Genomic DNA, 17,550 nt, shown 5'->3' with positions numbered 1-17,550 from the left:
GCTTTGCAAGGGGATGTTAGAAAGCAGTCTGAAAGAAGGCATGCAAATCCAGCTTGTATCTGTGACTTATCAAATCCAAGACTCACTGGTCTGATGTGATCAGGTCCATTTTCCCGGAATAAAGAAAGTCTTTCTTCTACTTGATCCTGTGAGGAGTGGACCTGTAACTCTTCATTCTGAAGAAAGGAAATTACCTGATGAAAAGACTCTTTGAAGGGTTCTTTTCTTATTTCCATGAAAGGAAACCTGCCTCAATGGAATCTCGATTGCTGTCAAGAACTATATCTTCCAGATGAGTAACTTCTAGAATCCTGATATCTTGAAGTTGATGAGATTGGCATCAAAGAGCATGCCTTATCCTTGGGACCCTCTGAGGTCTAGGATATCCCTAAATTCTAAGTCTTCTCTGAAAAAAGTCTTTCCCTGAAAGGAAACTTACTGAGATGGATTTTGGATGCTATATTGGCTGACGTTACAAAACCTAACCAGACACCTTGTAGAAACCATTATAAGCATCACTCATACTGAAGCCCTTCTCAAACCATAAAGGGCATCAGCAACGTAGGTCTTGCATTTCTCCAGATGAGAAACCTCCACAAATTCCTTTACATCATTGCTCAGAGGATCCACTACTCTCTTATTGCATCCATACAAGGGAAGCACTAGAAACGTACTCACTGCAAATCATTGCTTAGAAACTCAAAGCTGAAATATCAACACTTGCTTGTGGCGCTGCACATCCTAAAAGGTAGAACCTCGTTCCTCCTTCCACGGGAATCATAGTTTTTTTTGGTGACCGCTGTCACTAAGGCATTCACTTTGGGATGTCTCAACTTCATCTCGAGAAGCAAAGGGTTATCTCTACCTACTTTGAACCTAAATGCAGAGGTATCCCATTCTTTTGAAACTAGCATTTGAATAGTTTCATGAATATGTAATTGGAAATGCTTTAGAATGTCTACATGATCCTTCTAAAATAGGATTGCCTGATTTTGGAGCATCTTGAGCTTGAGCAATCACAATTCCTACAATGTCCTAGAAGATTTTCTATGCAAAAAAAGATGGAAAAACTATTGGATCACCCCCTCCAGCTAGGAACATGACTGGTGGAAAGGATCCAGGGTATTGAGAAAGAGAATCATTTCTAAAACTCAAGGAGAAAGTGACGATAACTAAGCAGGCAAATACAAATTATTCTCCTCCAGTGGTTTCTAAGAGGGTTTAAGCAAAAAGACTTTGTGAAGTAAAAGCAGAAATCGTGGTAAAAACATTTCCTAGAAACATTGAGCATAACTGATAATCACCTGAACAACTGCTTCAAGGACCTGTTACCTTGGAGAATATTAACGGCACCACCAACTGCCTCCACAGAGTCCCACAGTTCATTTTGCATCTGCAGAAGGAGAACCATGAACCTAAACAGCACCAAGCCCTAGCAAGATCAGTTTGCCCTGTGGAAGGTTATTTCTTTGCTGGGCTGCCCCTGAAATCTAGACTGAGAAGATAGGTGCCTCAAGAGGAGTACTCCCTCATTTGACTTTGCCTGCTTCCACAACACACATGCTTGGTGCTCTCCACATGGGCCATTATGGCTGCCAAATGCAACTGCTACTTCAGAAAAAAAACACTCTTACCTGTAAATATAAACGCTAATAGTCAAAATAATGTAGGGATATGGAGGAAAAAGCCACAGAATCCGGGTGAGCAAAGCTTGAATCAGCTCAACCTGACATAAGTGAGCAGATTTATAACAGCACTACCCAATCGAGCATCGCAAGCATAAAGACTTCCATCCATCCTACAAGAAATTGTCACAGAACCGTGAGTAATATGGTATGATTATTTTATGATTTAAGTGCTAAAGTTGCATGTAGATAAGAGTATTTTTAATGATCTGTTATAGGATCAATCTTGTTGCTCTGAAGAAGTGGTTGAACCCACTGGCCAACATTGGAAGATCTGTTTAGAAAATTCTGACCAGTGCTTTGACATTTTTTGAAAATTTGTATGAAAGTTTTTTTTGTAGAATGGATGGAGTTTTTTTTATGCCTGTGATGCTTGTTTGGGTAGTGCTATTATAAATCTTCTAACCTTTTTTGGATTGAGCTGATTCAAGCGTTGATCAACCGGAGTCTGAGGCTTTTTCCTCCATATCCCTCCATTATTTTGTCTATTGGTGTTTATATTTAGTAGAAAGTATTTTATTTTGAGTTGTATTTTTTCTTCCACTCCTTTGTATTTTGACTGCTACTTCAGATACATCTGCTGTGATAAAAAAGTGAGACTAATGCTGTGGGCTTCCTGGCACAAAGTAGAAACTATTCATAGCTGAATAGCCGCCCTGTTGAGCTGCCCCAACAGTGGAACTAATGAAAATAGGGATAGGGATTGGGACTTATACCACTTTTTTTGTAGTTTTGCAACCACACTCAAATTGGTTTACATACAGATACTTCAGTAATTTTCCCTATCTGTCCTGGTGGGCTCACAATTTATCTAATCCTCACCATGCAACTTCCTTAGCCCCCAGAACTTCATATGACAGAAACAAAACTTCCACAACTTTACTGGCAGAAGTTTTCTTTCAATGTGACAGGTCTATCTTCTCTTTATACTTAGGTGAACTAAGCAGCCATCAGGTTTCAAGGAAGGAGGGGGCAGGGAGTGATCCCAGACTCATTTGAGTTTTTTTCTTGGCTCTAGTATCCTCAGTTCACTTTTTTGTTATTTTAATTTTCAATTAAATAGATCTCTGCTAGATAAATAGCTTCCTTGCTAAACTTGATATGTGGTTCTCTGACCAGTTCAGGAGCTGTGCAGAGACCTGTTCAGTAGTTGCACTGTCTGCCCATCACCATCTTCTGGAGACAGAGAAATAGTGATCATTTGAGGCTGCATGGTGCCCTTATAGGGCAGAGCCCACAAGTCTCTGTTTCCATCTGCTGGTCAACAGGCACAATCCACCGGTCCTGGATCGGTCTGGCAAGGACACTAAAATTTCAGGTTTTATATTTTGTTCTAAGAACATTATTGCAGAAGTCTTGTGGGCCATCTGAGTTCATTGATGAACGTTTGGCAGACAGTGTTCATTTTAGAGAACAGTGTTCTTCCTAGCTACCCTCCCATGAACATCATTTTCTACACATTTTCATTAGTTGCAGTAAGATGGACCTGCAGATCATAAAATGTTACTCTGGGATTCTTCTTGATTTTCAGGTTCTTGGGATGATCTTGGCAAGATGACTGCTTCTGGATAGTCAATGTAGTAATTTTTCCCACTTGTAAACTGTTCCACTAACTTAACTGGTGAATGCTAAATTTAAAACCTTCCTTATATTTAATAGGATATGATACGATACTCAAAACACAGTCATGCAGATTTACTCTGCAAGGTGGTTTGCTTGTTACCCTAGTCATATTTGGCCAGTTGTTTCCTTAACATCCTTACAAGACCAGCCCAAAATCTGTGGGTTGTGCTCATTATTCAGCAGATGTGGAGACAGATTCTAGAATTCTGGGTTCTACCTTATAAGCAGAGCTCAACCAATCCTTGGGAGCACTCCAACCAGTTGATGAGATTGCATACTAGCCTCTGCTTCTTGCTTAGATGATTTTCTTTCTCTAAAAAAAAAACGTTTACTGCTGTTAAGTGTGGTTTTGATGCCAGCTGACTTGGTTTCATGTTTGACAGTAATAGAAGTTTCTTTATCCTCACTTTGAAAATCACCTGATCTTTAACTTTTCTCTGTTTTTATTGTAAGATTCTTATAAAGCCGTTCCTAGGAGAGCCCATTATTTTGTTTCTTCTTCAATACGTTTATTACCTCCCCATTATTCCAAGGTAGCCTTCAGCAAAGGCCTCAGTTTGTATTATTGTCTGACTTGCCTGAGGTAAATTTTGTTTCCAATAAGCAGGGACAATATTACAAATAGGAGTCAGAAAAATAGCTGAGCTGTAATTTAAGAGACTGACTCAAATCAATTAAGCCATCAAGTGAGAAGGGCTCGTATAAACTGTAACATAGCTCAGAGGCATGTAACTCTGAAGAGGGGGAGGTAACCCCCTCTTGGAATAAGAGTTGTATATCCAATCATAGCATAGTATTTGGTGAAAACGAGTCCAACTCTTGAAGGTGTAAATTGATTAATAACTGTATTCAACACTTAAAATACGATGGTTTACGAAATTTTCAAAAGTGCAAAAACAGAATAGTGATTGCATTCAGGATATGCTGAAGATTGTACTTAGCTTATATGCAAAAATGCAACTTCTCAGGGTCCCGACGCGGCCCCGTTTCGGCGTCTGCTTCAGGAGACCCCGCCAACCGAAAGTTAGATTTCTTGTCAACAATCACACCGAGTATAAGTGCTTTAACTATGATCTGAAATGCAAAGGCAAAAAGAAAAAGTAACATACACCAGATACAGGCGCTGAAGCTCAAAAGGCTACTGTAACTGTGCAAGATATTAAAATGTTAACAGCTAACAAGTAGGCAAGAGACACAATATAAATACGTACCGGTCAAAAAAACTGAAAAGTTCCATGCAACGGAGAACGCCGACACCCGCTCTGACTTTTAAAACAGAGGGGGGAGGGGAACACCCGAGCGTGAAAACGTGATGACGTCATTCATTCATATTGCAGAAAAAAAGGACACTAAAGATTGTTGCTACAGATGAGACGTAGTATGGCCAAAAAAGAATCAGAGAAATGCTGCCCATTCGATTTCATTATTAAGGCCATTGGGGTGGAGGGAATGCAAATTAAAAATCCATTTTTGTTCTCTCCTCCACAACATCCGGGCGATATCACCACCTCTAGGGCTGAATATGCAATCCAGCACTGTAAATGTGAGATCCAACATTGGCTGGTCCAACATTGGCAACAAGCCAATCATTCCTTGGAGGATCTCACATTTACAGTGCTGGATTGCATATTCAGCCCTAGAGGTGGTGATATCGCCCGGATGTTGTGGAGGAGAGAACAAAAATGGATTTTTAATTTGCATTTCTCTGATTCTTTTTTGGCGTCTCATCTGTAGCAACAATCTTTAGTGTCCTTTTTTTCTGCAATATGAATGAATGACGTCATCACGTTTTCACACTTGGGTGTTCCCCTCCCCCCTCTTTTTTAAAAGTCAGAGCGGGTGTCGGCGTTCTCCGTTGCATGGAACTTTTCAGTTTTTTTGACCGGTATGTATTTATATTGTGTCTCTTGCCTACTTGCTAGCTGTTAACATTTTAATATCTTGCACAGTTACAGTAGCCTTTTGAGCTTCAGCGCCTGTATCTGGTGTATGTTACTTTTTCTTTTTGCCTTTGCATTTCAGATCATAGTTAAAGCACTTATACTCGGTGTGATTGTTGACAAGAAATCTAACTTTCGGTTGGCGGGGTCTCCTGAAGCAGACGCCGAAACGGGGCCGCGTCGGGACCCTGAGAAGTTGCATTTTTGCATATAAGCTAAGTACAATCTTCAGCATATCCTGAATGCAATCACTATTCTGTTTTTGCACTTTTGAAAATTTCGTAAACCATCGTATTTTAAGTGTTGAATACAGTTATTAATCAATTTACACCTTCAAGAGTTGGACTCGTTTTCACCAAATACTATGCTATGATTGGATATACAACTCTTATTCCAAGAGGGGGTTACCTCCCCCTCTTCAGAGTTACATGCCTCTGAGCTATGTTACAGTTTATACGAGCCCTTCTCACTTGATGGCTTAATTGATTTGAGTCAGTCTCTGAGGTAAATTTTGGCCACAATATGGAATGTGCAAAGTGCAGTTTCTAATAAAGGGATAGGGGTGGCACACAGTTGTGGGAGATTGATGTGATTGTCTTGCAGGACCATCCTTTTTATCAGACCTTAGTCTTCACAATTTGCTATGAGGACTAAATCTGTGATCTCCCAACTGGACATTTGTGATTATGGATGGCAGCTTGTATGATTGAGATGCTCATTGCCAGGAGCTCAGGACATTTGGTCCCTGTTCAAGGCATTTTGATCTATCAGTCCTCTAGAGCTTAGGGCAGTTCAGGTGGCACTTCAATCTCTGCTATGTATACTGAAAAGAAAAGTAAGGGAGCTGTCCAGCGATACAGTGGTGGTTATGTTCCTCAACAAGCAGGGAGGCACAAAAACTGTAGCCATAGACTGAGAAATAAAATTTTTGATGGTTTGGGCAGGGAACCAACTTTTAGTATTATAAGCAGCACACGTTGCCAGGGTGGAGAACACCCAGGCAGATTTTCTTAGTAAGTGTTCTCTTCGACTTGGGAGAGGGAATTATCTTCTAAGGTCTTGATTCATATAACCATACAGTGGGTTGTTCTGGTAATAGATCCTTTGGCAACAAAGAGCAATACCGAAGTTCCTCAGTTTTTCAGTCATTGAAAAGGAGTTGGAATCTGAGGGCCTGGATATCTAACGTTAGTCTTGCCCTTTGAACCATCTGATTTATGCAATGCACTGGGCTAAGTACTTCAAAGGATCTTGACTCATCACGTGCCAGTAATTCCTGTAGGACTGAACTGGCCAAGGAAACCCTGGATTGCAGAACTCATTTGACTCAATTTGGGCAGGCCATTGTAAACTGCTTCGAACTTCACGGTATAGCGGTATATAAGAAATAAATTATTATTATTATTACCACAGGGGTCAATTCAAATGGAAAATCCAAATCCATTCCATCTTATGGCTTGACTCTTGAGACGCCTTGTTTAAAGCATAAAAGGTATTCTGAAGATATGATTTAGACATTGTTTCATGCTTGAAAATATTCTGCTACATGTTTGAGTTTGATGTTTGTTTGAATCCTGCTCTGTGGATGGATCTGTTTCACCCTTTGCAGCTTTTATTGGCCAGATATTAGCCTTTCTTCAAGAGGGGGAGATATGATAGAGTCGTTTAGACATAAATGCACATGAGGCGAGTCTCTTTCATTTGAAATTAATCTCCGGAATGAGAGAACATAGGATGAAGTTAAGAGGTGATGGGCTCAGGAGTAATCTAAGGAAATACTTTTTTTTACAGAAGGTGTTAGATGCATAGAATAGTCTCCCAATAGAGGTGGTCAAGACAAAGACTGTGTCTGAATTCAAGAAAGTGTGAGTCAGACACTTGGGATCTCTTAGGGAAAGGAGGAGATAGTGGATGCTATGGATGGGCCACTTGACCTTTATCAGCTATTATGTTTCTATGGCCTTTATAAAAATTGGTTTTGTGATCTTGAAAGTTCATGTCACACCTTTGTCTTGTTTCAGGGGTCACTTACCGTATTTTCACTCATATACCGCGCACCCGTGTAAAACGCGCACACGGGTATAGCGCGCGGGAAACTGTAATTTATGTAAATAAATTTTTATATACCGCGCACACCCGTATACCATGCATGCTGCCCCGACTCTTCCGTCGCCGCCCGACTCTCCTCTGGCCACCCCGACTCTCCTTTCGCCCGCCCCGACTCTCCTCTCCCCCTTGAAGTCCTGTCCCCACCCTGAAAGCCTGATGCCCCCCCCCAACGTCCGATTCCCCCCCCGCAGGACCGCTCGCACCCCCACCCCGAAGGACCGCTCGCACGCACCCGCACTCCCACCCCGAAGGACTGCTCGCACGCACTCCCACCCGCACCCCCACCCCCACCCCGAAGGACCGCTCGCAACCCCACAGCCTCCTGCCCCCCCCCATCATGTAGAAGCTCCTACCGTTGTCCTGCTGCTTCCTCTTGGCGGTCCCGGCCCTTCTGTGAGCCCTGCGTCTGCGCTGCTTCCTCTTCCGGCAGTCCCGCCCTTTCTCTGACGTCAGAGAAAGGGCGGGACTGCCGGAAGAGGAAGCAGCGCAGACGCAGGGCTCACAGAAGGGCCGGGACCACCAAGAGGAAGCAGCAGGACAACGGTAGGAGCTTCTACATGATGGGGGGGTCGGGAGGCTGTGGGGGTGCGAGCGGTCCTTCGGGGTGGGGGGTGCGGGTGCGGGTGGGAGTGCGTGCGAGCAGTCCTTCGGGGTGGGGGTGCGAGTGCGTGCGAGCGGTCCTTCGGGTGGGGGTGCGAGCGGTCCTGCGGGGGGGGGGGGTGAATCGGACGTCGGGGGGGGAACTATGTAAAAAAAAGTTGTAAAACGCGCTCACGCGTATAACGCGCAAGGTTATGCACGGTTTGTAAAAATCGTGTATAACGCACACGTTATATGCGTGAAAATACGGTACTCATCCAGATCTATTTCGTTTTCACAGGTGGTTTGCTCACATTAATTTGTGCTGTTTGTCTGGAATGGAATTTGAATATAGTTTTAAAGGTGTTGGACCTCACTTCTTTTGAACCTCTTAAAACAACTACAGTTAGACATTACTCTTAAGGTGATATTTTTGTTAGCCGTTACGTCAGCAAGACGTGTCTCAGAGTTACAAGTTCTTTCATGTAGAAATCCTTTTCTTTGGTTTACAAAAGATGGAGTTTTCCTCTTTTCTCCTTAAAGTGGTCTCTTCTTTTCATTTGAATAAAGCTCTAACCCCAGAGGATATTATAGTGAAGAATTTAAAGTGATACATGTGTATAATGTATATTGTACCATCCTTAGATATTTCGAAGTGACCAGTGATTTTACATGATCAGATAAATTATTTCTCTTTCAGGGCCTGAAGCAACATCTAAGCCTACTATATATTCTTGGCTCAAATAAATTATTTCATTTGCTTATATTCTAAGGGATAAACAACCCTGTCAAAGTTTTTGAGCACATTTAACTAGAGAGAGTTGCTTCTTGGGCAAAGCCACCATGGGCCATAGCTCTTAAGGATATTTGTAAAGCAACTACCTGGTCGTCTCTCCATATTTTTGCAAAGCATTATAGAGTTACCTTGGTGGCACAAGCAGAAGCTTTGCTTGGGTCTGAGGTGCTCAGAGGAACATTATGAATTTTCCATCCTTCTTAAGGATTGCTTTGCTACAGCCCAGAAGTTCTGGACTGGTCTGGTAAGGAGGCTAAGAAAGGAGAAATGTTTCTTACCTGTTAATTTTCTTTCCTTTAGTCTTACCAGACCAGTCCATAAGCCTGCCCCAGTTGTTTCACATATTTCTTGTTTGAAGATAGAGTTTCATGTTTTTTCAAGGAACAGTTTCTTCCCATGTTCTCAAAGTTACTCTAATTATATTATTTGACATTTATTATACCATTTAAAGGAAAACAGATTATGTATCTCCACTGCTTTCTCATTTGAAATACTTAACAGCTAAGGCTTCACAATGCCCTGGCTTTTAGGGTATAGAATCTCTGTCTCCACATCTGCTGGCTGACAGGCATATCACACAATTTCTCCTTGCTAAAGATGATAGAGGTTTGCATACTATTTCACACACTGATTCAGAATGAGTCTTACAGTTCCTACTTTATAAATGTTGTATCTCAAAAATACCAAATTCTTCAATTCATACCATTTTGATTGCATAAGATTGGTTTCAGTTAAACAAGGGTATCCTGATAAAAAAACAAACAAACCTGTAATTCTCATTATTATAGTTGGTTTTCACAAACTTGTTCTCAGTGCTGTACTTCTTTCTTGGCTAACAGGGATTGCTTTCCCTTTGGCTGACATGCAGCTTTTATATCAGTAGATAGCACAATTTTCCTCTTAAGTGGTACAGGAAATGGAGCATTATTATAATGCTCTTTGGGAGGACAGTATAGAGCATTCCCCTTTTCTTCTCTCCTTAGGACATTGCACTGATGGATGACCAGCAGCGAGAGGAGTTCATCGGCAAGATTGGGATCTCATCTGAGGACAACGAGGACAATTCTGATGAATGTGCTGATTCTGAGCCCCATAAGTACAGCTGTAAAAGATGTCAGGTAATTCTGGTCTTAGGAACAACATAATGTCAGATTAGATAGAATGAATTACAGTTTCTGGAATAATATGGCCATAAATCATAATGAAGACCAGTCTTTGCATGCCCTTTGTCTGTGGCTCCATATTTCTAACAGGTCAGCTTTCAATATAGTGTCTTTTTCTCTATTGTTGTCTTTTTATGCAAAGTCTTCTTCCTTTCTATCAAGTTCTTCAAAGACAAACTAAATGAGGTATGCAGTTACTGAATCCCTCTGTTCTATCACATTTGGATGTATCCAGTACTGTTTTTTTGACAGCTAGCTGTCATTGTAAGAATAGTGCCTAGTATAATTTCAGCATACTTCCAGTTCCCAGAGCAAAAGTACAAAGAACAAGAGAAAAGCCAGACACTTGTTAGAAATATATGTTGATTGTGCTGACTTAGAGTGATGTAGAGATTAAATATTCTCTGAAAGTATATCTCCTAGGGGAGGGGAATATCTCCAAATAAGTTAGATTTATGCATCTCACATACAATTACTTAGGTTAACACAAGTTCAATTAACTATCCAGAAATTAATATGTGTTGCCTGTATCACTTTGAGTGGTAACAATAATAAAAGCAAGTGGAACTGTGACAATAATAAAAGCAAGTGGAACTGTGTTCCCCTGTGTTTTGCGTCACTTTGAGTGGTGCCATCAAGGATTTTTCTTACATATGCATAATCTTTATAATAAATCACACTGATGGAGATAAAAATCTCAAACTTAAGTGACAGCTCAAAACTTGAAAAATCAAGACTTATAAATTGCTGTCTTAGGGCTTATCATAGGCATAAATAAACTCCAACAGTTTTTAAAAACATCATTATCTGTAAATCTCACTAAGCAGCACTTCAAGGTGCATAAATCTGAGCACTGGATCATCATGGGGGCTCAGTTACATGAATGGAAGTTTCCATCTCTTGGCTTTCCAGAAGATGCAACCTTGGAAAACCTTTCATTGAACAAAAATTGTTCAATAAGGTGGAAACTATTCAATGTGAGAATTCAAACCAGCTGACAAAACTGTCCAGAGAAAATATCCATCTTTGCTCCTTTTGACACAGTTTAGTTTTAAAGTCTTCACGACATTTAGAGATAGATAAACAATCGATTACCGCACTCCGTAACTCAGCTCCAGAATGATGTTTATTGATGCAATGTTGAATAAAGGGTTCTTCCCCCCTCTGGTGATCATTATTATAGTGGTCTTCAAACCCTCGAGTCTTTAATTGTCTCATAGTGTGTCCCACATAAATCGCATTACTAGAAGTGCACGTTTATTTTATTTATTTACCACCTATAGCCTAAGTGGTTTACATTCAGGTACTCAAGTATTTTCCCCTATCTGTCCCGGTGGGCTCACACTCTAATGTACCTGGAGCAATGGGGGATTAAGTGACTTGCCCTGAGTTACACTCCCACATTTGAAATGTCCTTTTTTTCAATATCACATACTGAGTCCATATACCCAAATTGCATATCGCTCAAATTCCTATTTCTGCTATAAAACAAGATACAATCCATAGTATGGAAACATTAATGGGTAGCTAAAAGTTTCCAATATTTTTTAGTAATTGTTTCAATCTTCAAAGACATGTCTGAATATTTCAGTACACAAGAAATGGCTATTCCTATTTCTGCTATAAAACAAGATACAATCCATAGTATGGAAGCATTCATGGGTAGCTAAAAGTTTCCAATATTTTTTAGTAACTGTTTCAATCTTCAAAGACATGTCTGAATATTTCAGTACACAAGAAATGGCTATTCCTATTTCTGCTATAAAACAAGATACAATCCATAGTATGGAAGCATTCATGGGTAGCTAAAAGTTTCCAATATTTTTTAGTAATTGTTTCAATTTTCAAAGACATGTCTGAATATTTCAGTACACAAGAAATGGCTGATGAAGAAGTTTCCATTGCCCTAAAAGATAACAGTTGTTCTCTTGGATTAAAAAAAGCTCTTGTCTTTGCTTTCTTAATCACCAGAGTATTATTTGGAAGGGTTACAGAAACTTCAGACATGATGTGCCAAGTGTGTTGAATTTAGAAGTAAATATGTGGAATAACTTGTGTTGCATGGTTCCACATCATTCCCTTCTTGGTTGGGCTGAGAAATGTTCAGCACCCCCTTGTAAACTGGCCCCTTGACAGGTGGTATGTCATTTTTTTACAAACTGAGTGAAAAAAAATAATGACAAACTGAGTGAAAAAAAAATAGTGACCAATATAGTTTCATCTTTTTTCTAGGAAAATGAAACATGAAATCTGATTGGTCTCTATTGACAAGTTCGCACACACACATCCAACCTGCCCTCGGCCATCCTTCTCTCTCTCATACTCACAAATCCCACCTGCCCTTAGCCAATCTGCCCTTCTCGCTTTGTCTGCATTTCTCTCTCATTTACACATCCCACCTGTTCTCAGCCAGTCTACTCTTCTGTCTCTCACACGCATCCCACCTGCCCTCAGCCACCTAAACTAAGCCACTCTGCCTTTCTCATTCCCTCTCACACACATCCCACCTTTCCTCAGCCACTCTGCCCTTCTCCATCTCACACTTATCCTGTCTGCCCTCAGCCACTCTCACTTTCTCATTTTTTCTGTTGTACATCCCACTTGCCTTCAGCCATTCTGCCCTTCTCTCTCTTCAAATCCCACCTACCATCAGCTGCTCTGGTGTTCTCTCTCATACACATCCCACATGCCCCCAGCTACTCTGTCCTTCTCACAGATTCCACCTGCCCTTGGCCACTCTTTCCTTCTCATACAAATCCCACATTCCACCTGTCCTCAGCCACCCTGTTCTCCTGTCTCTATAATCACAAATTCCACCTGGCCTCAGCCACTTTGCCCTTCTCTCTCACACACACATACAAATTCCACCTGCCCTCAGCCACTCTGCCCTTCTCTCTCACACACACATACAAATTCCACCTGCCCTCAGCCACTCTGCCCTTCTCTCTCTACTCAATCAATTATCAATTCAAAAGATTTTCTGATGGGGCAGTTCAAATATTGACTTATTCACCACAGGCCACAATTTCAAGTGTCAAAAGTTTTGCTCCAGACTTCCTTCAACACTCAGTCTTCAGAAAGACCCTTTTCAGATTTCTTGGAGAAAAGGACTCCTTTATGCTTGTCCCTCTTTCCTGTTAATTTCCAGAGTCCTTTGCAAAGTGATTCAGGAGTTAGCAACCCTGATCCTCTTAGCTCCAAAATGGCCAGGTACACTATGGTACACTTGGTTGCTCAATCTCTCTGTGGAGAAACACCTTCCACTGGGAGATCATCCTGCTTGCCCTGTATCGGTAGCATGGAATATTGTTCCTTGGGTTTTGGCCAGGTACTAATGACCTGGATTGGCCACCATGAGAACGGGCTACTGGGCTTGATGGACCATTGGTCTGACCCAGTAAGGCTATGCTTATGTTTTTATCTTTTCACACAGCAGAATGGAAAGCTACTTCATCCCAGTTCCAAGAAACCGGCTCTAACAGCATGGAAACTCAACAGTTGTCTTGCAACCTACCTTCTCTGATGATACACAATGTCCTTCAAGCTACCCACAAACCAGCAACTCAGAAATCTTATGCACTCAAATGGAAGAGATTCTCTCTCTGGTGCTTGGCACACAACCATCTCCTCATTTTGTTTCTGTACAGTGTGTTTTGTCTTAGTTACTTTCTCTCTTCAGTTCTAGACAAACCATTTTCAGTAAGAGTACATTTGAGTGCATAAGATTTCTGAGTTGCTGGTTTGTGGGTAGCTTGAAGGACATTGTGTATCATCAGAAAAGGTGGGTTGCAAGACAACTGTTGAGTTTCCATGCAGTTAGAGCCGGTTTCTTGGAACTGGGATAAAGTAGCTTTCCATTCTGCTGTGTGAAAAGATAAAAACATAATCATAGCTTTACTGGATAAAAAAAATCAACTTGTACCCATTCTACACCACGTAGAATTTTGTAGATGTCAGTCATATCTCCCCTCAGCCATCTCTTTTCCAAGCTGAGGAGCCCTAACCTTTTTAGTCTTTCCTCATATGAGAGGAGTTCCTTTATCACCTTGGTCACTCTTCTCTGAACCTTTTCTCGTTCTCTATTTTTTCTACTATATTTATTGAAATTTCAAATTTATATGATTATTGTAATCATACAAGGATAAACAATGCAAAAGAAAGAGGAAAAAAATTCCTCCAAATTACACACAAATCTCAAAATAGACAAAAAAAATTGTTTTATGCATTGTTAGTTAATCCACAATTAATAGGGGGTGCACGAAAAAGGTGAAATAATCTATAGAATATTAGCATAATAAGAAATAAGGAAAAACCGTCTAGACTTGATAATGGACCTGATTTACTCATTGTAAAGACTGTAGCTGCAGTCTTAGAGGAGTACTTGATGAAGCTACTACCGTATTTTCGCGGATATAACGCGCACCATTGTAAAACGCGCACAGGGGTATAGCGCGCAGAAATCACGATGATATGTACAAAAACTTTTCTATACCGCGCTCAGGCATATAACACGCATGCTGCCCGACTCTCCTCTGGCCACCCCGACTCTCCTTTCGCTCTCCCCGACTCTCCTCTGGCCACCCCGACTCTCCTTTCGCCCTCCCCGACTCTCCTCTGGTTGCCCCGACTCACCCTGACTTTTCGGTGCACTGCCCCGACTCTCCTCTGGTTGCCCCGACTCACCGTTCACCCGCCCTGACTTTCGGTGCACTGCCCCGCCTCTCCGTGCCTGTCCCCCCTTGAAGTCCTGTCCCCCCTTGAAGGTCTGCCTGTCCCCCCTTGAAGGTCTGCCTGTCCCCCTTGAAGATCTGCCTGTCCCCCCTTGAAGTCCTGTCCCCATCCTGAAAGCCTGATGCCCCCCCTCGACGTCCGATTCTTCTCCCCTCGGCAGGACCACTCGCACCCCCACCCCGAAGGACCGCCGACTCCCCGACAATATTGGGCCAGGAGGGAGCCCAAATCCTCCTGGCCACGGCGACCCCCTAACCCCACCCCGCACTACATTACGGGCAGGAGGGATCCCAGGCCCTCCTGCCCTCGACGCAAACCCCCTCCCCCCAACGACCGCCCCCCCCCAAGAACCTCCGCCCGTCCCCCAGCCGACCCGCGACCCCCCTGGCCGACCCCCACGACACCCCCACCCACCTTCCCCGTACTTTGTGTAGTTGGGCCAGAAGGGAGCCCAAACCCTCCTGGCCACGGCGACCCCCTAACCCCACCCCGCACTACATTACGGGCAGGAGGGATCCCAGGCCCTCCTGCCCACGACGCAAACCCCCCTCCCTCCAACGACCGCCCCCCCCCAAGAACCTCCGACCGCCCCCCCAGCCGACCCGCGACCCCCCTGGCCGACCCCCACGACCCCCCCACCCCCCTTCCCCGTACCTTTGGAAGTTGGCCGGACAGACGGGAGCCAAACCCGCCTGTCCGGCAGGCAGCCAACGACGGAATGAGGCCGGATTGGCCCATCCGTCCTAAAGCTCCGCCTACTGGTGGGGCCTAAGGCGCGTGGGCCAATCAGAATAGGCCCTGGAGCCTAAGGTCCCACCTGGGGGCGCGGCCTGAGACACATGGTCGGGTTTGGCCCATGTGCCTCAGGCCGCGCCCCCAGGTGGGACCTAAGGCTCCAGGGCCTATTCTGATTGGCCCACGCGCCTTAGGCCCCACCAGTAGGCGGAGCTTTAGGACGGATGGGCCAATCCGGCCTCATTCCTTCGTTGGCTGCCTGCCGGACAGGCGGGTTTGGCTCCCGTCTGTCCGGCCAACTTCCAAAGGTACGGGGAAGGGGGGTGGGGGGGTCGTGGGGTCGGCCAGGGGGGTCGCGGGTCGGCTGGGGGGGCGGTCGGAGGTTCTTGGGGGGGGGCGGTCGTTGGAGGGAGGGGGTTTGCGTCGTGGGCAGGAGGGCCTGGGATCCCTCCTGCCCGTAATGTAGTGCGGGGTGGGGTTAGGGGGTCGCCGTGGCCAGGAGGGTTTGGGCTCCCTTCTGGCCCAACTACACAAAGTACGGGGAAGGTGGGTGGGGGTGTCGTGGGGGTCGGCCAGGGGGGTCGCGGGTCGGCTGGGGGACGGGCGGAGGTTCTTGGGGGGGGGGCGGTCGTTGGGGGGAGGGGGTTTGCGTCGAGGGCAGGAGGGCCTGGGATCCCTCCTGCCCGTAATGTAGTGCGGGGTGGGGTTAGGGGGTCGCCGTGGCCAGGAGGGTTTGGGCTCCCTCCTGGCCCGATATTGTTGGGGAGTCGGCGGTCCTTCGGGGTGAGGGTGCGAGTGGTCCTGCCGGGGGGGGGGGGGGGATGTATCGGACGTCGGGGAGTCGGCCGGGCAAGAGGGCTTGGGCTCCCTCTTGCTCCGATCGTGGATGCGGGTGCGGGTGGGAGCGCGTGCGAGCGGTCGTTCGGGGTGGGGGTGCGAGCGGTCCTGCTGGGGGGGTGAATCGGGCGTCGGGCGGGGTGGGAACTATGTTTAAAAACTTTTGTATACCGCGCTCAGGCATATAACGCGCGAGGGGTATGCGCGGTACGTAAAATCACGTATAACGCGCGCGTTATATCCGCGAAAATACGGTACTTTACCAGAAATAAATTTAGTTAACTGTGAAGACTCAAAAAACAGACTAATCATACATTTACAAAGGTATCTAAGCACAAACGTTGCACCCATTTGCAGAACCTATGGTCGCAGTAATAAAAACTGCAGTCTCTTTTTCTGGGTAGGTTCTGCTATATCTTTTTTCAGATGAGGCGACTATGTTTCTGCATAAATGCCTGCTTCAGGAGTTTAATAGACTTAATCGAATAAAAGTAAAAAACAACCAAAAAAAACTACTTATAAAAAATACAGCCAAATATAATTAATAATGCTACTTAGATAAGTGAAAAGAGTATAAAAATATTTAAAAAATTCAATACAATAGAGTTTAACATTGAAAAATAAATATATAAATATTAAATGTCAATATAAATAATATACATTAAAATGATTAAAATCTAGAACGGCAAAACAGTTATATGATTAAACACTTTAGGAAGCTACCCAGTGAATAAAAAGGATTGAAAATCGAAGGAACCAGGCGAAGAGGGTGATCTGCAATCAGATTGCTGGACACGTTGAAAACAACCATGGGGGTGACGCTGGGGGACCTTTCCGGACTAGCACAAAACTGATTTCTTTTTAGATCTGCAATTCATCATAGTAACATAGTAACATAGTAGATGACGGCAGATAAAGACCCGAATGGTCCATCCAGTCTGCCCAACCTGATTCAACCCAAATTTTTTTATTTTATTTTATTTTTCTTCCTAGCTATTTCTGGGCAAGAATCCAAAGCTCCACCCGGCACCGTACCTGGGTTCCAACTGCCAAAATCTCCGCCAAGACCCACTCCAGCCCATCCACACCCTCCCAGCCATTGAAGCCCTCCCCTGCCCATCCTCCACCAAACGGCCATACACAGACACAGACCGTGCAAGTCTGCCCAGTAACTGGCCTAGTACAATATTTAATATTATTTTCTGATTCTAAATCTTCTGTGTTCATCCCACGCTTCTTTGAACTCAGTCACAGTTTTATTCTCCACCACCTCTCTCGGGAGCGCATTCCAGGCATCCACTACTCTCTCCGTAAAGTAGAATTTCCTAACATTGCCCCTGAATCTACCACCC

General features: G+C 43.9%; 1 protein-coding gene across 2 annotated transcripts in view; it reads left to right on the top strand.

Annotated features, from left to right (window-relative positions):
* Positions 1-17,550, top strand: part of PRDM15 (PR/SET domain 15) — a 354,917-nt gene that overhangs the window by 223,121 nt on the left and 114,246 nt on the right. For both annotated transcript variants that reach the window (XM_033942187.1, XM_033942188.1), the window contains one exon: positions 9,716-9,850. In XM_033942187.1, the coding sequence (XP_033798078.1) occupies positions 9,716-9,850 (135 nt within the window). The remainder of the gene's footprint in view (positions 1-9,715; positions 9,851-17,550) is intronic.

This window comes from Geotrypetes seraphini, chromosome 4 (genome assembly GCF_902459505.1).
Source record: "Geotrypetes seraphini chromosome 4, aGeoSer1.1, whole genome shotgun sequence".
In the NCBI taxonomy this organism is placed as follows: Eukaryota; Metazoa; Chordata; class Amphibia; order Gymnophiona; family Dermophiidae; genus Geotrypetes; species Geotrypetes seraphini.
Note: the sequence above shows the minus strand (reverse complement) of the source record. Positions and strands in the feature narration are given on the sequence as shown.